This window comes from Helianthus annuus, chromosome 9, assembly GCF_002127325.2.
Source record: "Helianthus annuus cultivar XRQ/B chromosome 9, HanXRQr2.0-SUNRISE, whole genome shotgun sequence".
Lineage (NCBI taxonomy): Eukaryota > Viridiplantae > Streptophyta > Magnoliopsida > Asterales > Asteraceae > Helianthus > Helianthus annuus.
The window spans coordinates 141,176,180-141,182,451 of NC_035441.2; the positions used below are offsets into that span (position 1 = coordinate 141,176,180).

The window sequence follows — 6,272 nt, forward strand, 5'->3', positions numbered from 1 at the left end:
ACCGATAAGTTTTAATAGTATACCAAATCTATATATTTTTATGTTTAAGTGTTTACCCATGCTACTAAGAATTATTAATTTTATTCTTGTTTGTTAAATATTATAATAAGAACATTATCATGTTTATTTATCATTAAAATTATCCATTGTTTACAAGAGCTAACAAAGTTTAATATAAAAATTAAATGGTTTTCAAAGTATTATAAAAAAAAACGTCTTAACAAAAATTTTGGAGAAACATTAAAATAGATTAGAAGGTTAGAACCGAACCGATAAGTTTTAATAGTATACAAAATCTATATATTTTTATGTTTAAGTGTTTACCCATGCTACTAAGAATTATTAATTTTATTCTTGTTTGTTAAATATTATAATAAGAACATTACCATGTTTATTTATCATTAAAATTATCCATTCAAGAGCTAACAAAATTTAATATAAAAATTAAATGGTTTTCAAAGTATTATAAAAAAAAACGTCTTAACAAAAACTTTGGAGAAACATTAAAATAGATTAGAAGGTTAAGCTTATATTAACTTAAATATAAACATTTAAGAAAGATTCTTAAATTTTGAATTATACTTTTAAGTTTTGAATCTTAAATAATTTGTTTCAAAAACCAAAAAACCCAAAAACCGAACCGAACGGAACCGTTGCTAAAACCGAAATAACCAAAACCAAAAAAACCGAAACCGAACGGTTTTTAAAAACCAAAAACCGAACTTTCGGTTACGGTTTTGGTCTTACCCAAAAACCGAACTTTCGGTTACGGTTTTGGTTTTACCCAAAAACCGAACCGAACCGTGCACACCCCTACCATCCACATTTGTCCTTCGTCACGTTCGCCAAATTTATTTGTGTCGTAAACTGTTCGTTAACACGCTGATTTCCTTAATAAACGAACATGACCATCAAATCTCGTTCAGTAAGTGTTCATGAACCGTTCTTTAATACATTTATTTCCTTTATCCATTTGTGTAACTTAGATAGCAAAAAATAAACTAAAACCCCAAATACCGTGATTTTCCCTGTTCTTTTGAGTTGGCCTAAAACCACCACTATTATAAGACTAAAGGGTATGGGGCTGGTTGAGGCCCGGTTAGGATCGGCGCCGGTCCCCCACACCGCCTCCCTGGGCTCGGCTCGGCACAACCGGCACCCCACAGCCGGGGAAGCTGGTCCCATTTGTTTGAAAAGTAGCCGTTGTAACGGCTAATTTAATAAAAAAAATACTTTTTCAATTTAAATAAATACCTCTATCTCATCCATTTTTATACAATTCTCTTCCATTCTACTCCCATTCTTCTCCAATTCTATTCCTTTTTAATAAAAAAACACTCCATATTTTTTATACAATTTTCTCTAATCATGAATCCATTCAACCCAAACAACCCCAACCCAAACAACCCCAACCCGAATAATCCCAATCCGAACCAACCTAATTTTTTTTCGAGTCCCGCTTACACTCCGACTATGGATCCTTCGTGGGGGCTTCGCAATTTCTGTTTTCGGGTTTCCAACAAACACCCAACGCCTTCTCACAAATGTCTCAACTTCAACAAATGCAACAATACCAAGCACTCCAACAAATAATGCAACGCAACACGTTTGAACAACTCCAATCGCAACCGCCAACTTCCCAACCGCAACCCCCGGTTCAACTTGACGATGATGATGAAGAAGTCGTCCCCGAATCGCCACCGCAAGAGCTCACGCGCAAAAAAAACAAGGGGAAGGGAAAGAAGGTTGAAAACGTACCCGAAACCGCGCCAAAAAGCGGTTCGAGAGCAAAGGGGAAACCTTGGACGAAAGTAGAGGAGGAGGCGCTAGCAATGGCGTTTGTTAAGTCCTCTACTTGCCCGATAGTCGGTATGAACCAAACTTTTAATTTAAATTTTAAAACATTTATTTTTTATTTTTACTAATGCAATATTTTTTAAATTTAGGAAACAACCAAACGGGTAGTAGTTTTTGGAAGAAGACAACGGATAGATTTAACACGATTATGAAGCATGGTCCGGCTCGTGATATCGAATCCGTCTCGGGCAAGTGGCATAAAATGAGCAAGGTCATCAATAACTTTAACCAGATTTATAACCAAATTTACATTTATCCTCCTAGCGGGAGTAACGACGAGGACATTCTTAACCTTGCTATCGCCAAGTGGGACTCTCAAAATTCAACGCCTTTCCCGCACTTCTGAGCATGGAACGTTGTAAGGAAAGAACAAAAATGGAAGCCGGTTCCAAATGAGGTCGCAACGGCCAAACGGACTAAAACTTCCGAGTCCGGAAGTTATAGTGCGGGAGGCTCAACCGCTCGTTGTCAAATCGACATAAACGACGACCCGGAAGATGACGAGGATGTGTTGCCCGTTCACGAGTCGGAACGTCCCACCGGAAGGGACAAAGCAAAAAAAAGAAGCGGCCGGAAAGCGAAAAGGGGTCAGCTCGAGTGGAGGTGGCGGCTCGAGTGGAGGTGGGGGCTCGAAGGCATCGTCGAAAATGGACGCGTTGATAAACGAATTCCTTTCGTTCAAAGAGTTCGCCGCCGAAAAATATACTCACAAGAAAACCGTGTCGGCCGACTATGCTCGAGCGGAGGATTTTAGCATTATGAGGTTGGATCTCGACTCGGTTCCGGAGGATGAACGCGAGGTTTATCGGAGGATGAAAGAAGAGGTGAAAAAAAAAATGGACGTCGTAGGTTGTCTAGTTTTTTAATCGTATCGTATCGTAATTTTTTTTTTCGTTTTTTATGTTTTTCGTTTTTAGGATTACTAATTTTTATTTTTAGGAAATGTAATTTTTTTAATGTTATGAAATGATTTTATTTAGGTTGTTTTATGTTGTAATTTTTAATGTTTTTAAAGTTTTTATTAAATTAACAAAAAAAAACATAGGAAATTATAAAATATTAAGGTGGGACCCCATCCTCCACCCCTCTCAAAAGTGAAGGAGACCCATCCCCATGAGCCGGTGATGTGGCGCCTAGGTGGCGGCCCATCCTCGTGGGGATGGACCTCACCATACCCACTACTCTAATTGTCTTGCTTCTCCCTCTTACATGTTTTTCTGTATGATGTCGTACAACATCACACATTGTCTCTCTACACACACCAATCCTCTGTCACTGGACCCTCCCTTCGCCTACTTCAATTATCGATCCACATCCGCCACTACATGATGATACATTGGTCTATATCCTCCGACCTCCGTCACACCATTGTTTCCGATCTTCGTCGCCCCTTATTCTTCGTGAGTTCCCAATCTCCGTCCTCTTTTTCCTCCTAGAATGAAAATCGACCAAACTAGTTACTAATTCTAATGGATAAACTTGTTCGATCTCGATTGATAAGACGGGAAGAAAAACATCAAAGGAAGGTGTTTGACAAAACAACCCCCCCCCCCAAACTCGGGCACAATCATTTTCGTGAGATATATACATCACATGCACATTGGAAGCCTTTTAAAGCCATGTCGTAATTGATTACATAGCGGAAAATTTCATAACGTTTGACAACTGAGTAATACATTTCAATTTTGAACCTTTATATCTGTCCTTAACATTTTCTATCCTAGGATGTCCTTGTCATTGTTAGATAGCTTGAGATGCGACATCACTAATCATCTAACTCATCCTAAAGCACACTAAAACATGTCAGCTTACATTAGTGAGTTCATAAATATCACCTGTCAATCCTAATCAATACACGTTACAAGTATAACTCAACACAATTTAAATCCAACAACTAGATAAAACTATTTTAATTTGAATACAAGTCTGTTTTTAATAAAGTTTATAAAAACAATTTAAACATAACTTTTAAAAGTTAACGGAGACAACTTGTTATAAAAAAGTCAAACTAAATGATATATAAATAAAATATTATAAAAAGTTACTTTTCATTATAGTACTTTTTAATATTAATAGATTTATATTTATGCGTTCTCACATCTCATGAAATCAGTGATTGTAAATTGTACGTCTAATTTTTTAACAGCAAACTAACATACTTTTGAATCGTTTTATATCTGCACTTTTAGATTTTGAACCTCAACCCGATAGATAGAACACAGACACCTTACTACCATACAATGTACATTGAAAACATTTGTACGTCTAATCTAATAATTATATATCTCTTATTAAGGTCATTTAAAAAAAGTAAATACCTAAAAGAAAGTTTAAAATAAAAGGGGATACAAAGGTCAAATTAAAACAAAGTAAATACCTAAAAGAAAGTTTAAAATAAAAGGTGATACATAAAATTATTGACGTTCAAGTTTTTCAAAGGAAATAATAAGCAAAAGTATTTTGAACTTGATATATAAAATCTAAATAATATTTGTTGTGTAATATGTTTATTATTAATTATTTATCATAACGCATTTTATAAAAATAAATATAGCCTACAATTTTTGTATGTTTTGTACTTTTGTTAGCTAGTGTGATATCCTGACCCTCTTAGTCACTTAGCTATAAATATATTTGTTTTTCCGTCATATCTATATGTACGTACACTACATTGTTCTTCTCAAACAAACTTTGGAATTCTTGATCCCATCTAAGTTTAACATAAATCCTTAAATTAAACCGCCTTCAAACAATCATAAATTCCGAAAATTGAATCTCGTTTTTGGTTCTCAAGAATCACCAGAATCTTCTCATTGCCAGCCTTTTGTAGTTCTTGTTTCCTAAGATCATGAAGAGAAGTATTTCGATGAGAATGATCTTACCCATGATGAAAAAGAACAAAGATGAACAAGATGTAAATGTTAAGAATAAGCGGCTTTTGATCACTGTGAATGTTGCTGGAAGTTCTGGGCCTTTGAGATTTGTTGTGAATGATGATGATAAGGTTTCGACCGTTATAGATTCATCACTAAAGCTGTATGCTCGTGGTGGCCGCCTTCCTATTCTTGGGTCGGATTTCAACAACTTCATACTTTATGCATCCGACGCAGAATCAGGTAAACTATGAATCCTTTTTTCTCAATGATTACAAGAAATGTGATCAAATCTCATGCAGTGAATGGTGACAACAAAATTGTTCTTATGTTATGTTTTTTTTTTATATTTTTTTTAGCATTGAGTTCAAGTGAAGAAATAGGATCTTGTGGTGGGAGAAATTTCGTGTTATACACGAAGAAGAACAATCAAGTACCTAAAGCAAGTTCAAGGATGATTACACGACAACATAGCGGACGTTGGAAGGCATGTATCATTTGCTTAGCTCAATAAACACTGCGCCTTGAAATAGGCGAGTGCCGCCGTATAAAACTAAACTTAAAGATACCTAGATCAACGTATGTTTGGTCATCAGATCATAGCTATGAAACTTGAAAATGAAAAGCAGCGAGCCCCAGTGAGACTTGAATCAAGTGAAGCTGAAGTACACCTAGAATCAAATGATGTGAGTTGGTGTTCTAAACTTTCTTCTTCTTCTTCTTTTTAAATCATATTACCATGTATTCATCTTGCGTTGTAATGTTTATAATATCATTATCCAAAGATTATGCATTGGAAGAATATGTTTATTTGCGCTAGTAAACATCTCTTATTTCCTTACAACTTGCCGGAAACAATATTATTTTGTGAGTACAAAAACATCTGTAAATTGTAATATGTAAAAGGCATATAGCAAAAAAGGAAAAAGAATTCTAACAAAAAGGTACAATTGCTGGGGATTAATTCATGTGCTCATGTTTGACAAATTAAGTTACCATAACACTAGAGGTGTTAAAATGGGATGCAATTATCACGTTGTGGTTCTAACTCGGCATGAACGTGAACCTGAAAATCGTGTGAGACACATAAAGCAGAAAACGAATGAATTCTGTACATATAATTAATAAGTTGGCTCGTGAGATATGACCGACGTCACTGAGGCTCTTTTGAAGGGCATAATCTGACCCTACCTACTTTAAACATTGATTATATTTGGGATTATTATTATTATTATTATTATTATTATTATTATTATTATTATTATTATTATTATTATTATGTAAATATTTAATACTAATATACCTAAGTATTTAAATAAGGTAACACTTAATTATAAATAGTAAGGGGCTATTTCGCAATTTTTGAATGGTCAAGTGCTGAATCAGAGGTCTGAACCATTAAGTATTAAATCAGTAAAGGTCTGAACCATTAAGAGTCAGTGTAATGCTTAACCGTTTAGAGGCAAATGTCAGACCAATTCACATTAGAGGTCTTAACCATTCAGACTTAGTATAATGTTTAACCATTCAGAGGCAAATGTC

At 35.0% G+C, this 6,272-nt stretch overlaps 2 protein-coding genes across 2 annotated transcripts; both read left to right on the forward strand.

Moving 5' to 3' along the window:
- The first annotated feature begins 1,544 nt into the window (after positions 1–1,544).
- Positions 1,545–2,203, forward strand: LOC110876490 (glutathione S-transferase T3-like). Its single transcript, XM_022124661.1, has 2 exons — positions 1,545–1,869; positions 1,947–2,203. Exons 1-2 carry the CDS (start codon positions 1,545–1,547, stop codon positions 2,201–2,203), a joined length of 582 nt encoding a protein of 193 aa, XP_021980353.1.
- A 2,303-nt stretch (positions 2,204–4,506) lies between these two features.
- On the forward strand, positions 4,507–5,540 carry LOC110878949. Its single transcript, XM_022127347.2, has 2 exons — positions 4,507–4,973; positions 5,090–5,540. Exons 1-2 carry the CDS (start codon positions 4,706–4,708, stop codon positions 5,242–5,244), a joined length of 423 nt encoding a protein of 140 aa, XP_021983039.1. The 5' UTR covers positions 4,507–4,705; the 3' UTR covers positions 5,245–5,540.
- The last annotated feature ends 732 nt before the right edge of the window (positions 5,541–6,272 follow it).

Bases quoted from the DNA above. Each gene is read 5' to 3' on its own strand.
- LOC110876490 (XM_022124661.1), top strand. From the start codon at position 1,545: ATGTCTCAACTTCAACAAATGCAACAATACCAAGCACTCCAACAAATA. The intron at 1,870-1,946 runs GTATGAACCAAA...TTTTAAATTTAG, and splicing joins CTCTACTTGCCCGATAGTCG to GAAACAACCAAACGGGTAGT.
- LOC110878949 (XM_022127347.2), top strand. From the start codon at position 4,706: ATGAAGAGAAGTATTTCGATGAGAATGATCTTACCCATGATGAAAAAG. The intron at 4,974-5,089 runs GTAAACTATGAA...TATTTTTTTTAG, and splicing joins TGCATCCGACGCAGAATCAG to CATTGAGTTCAAGTGAAGAA.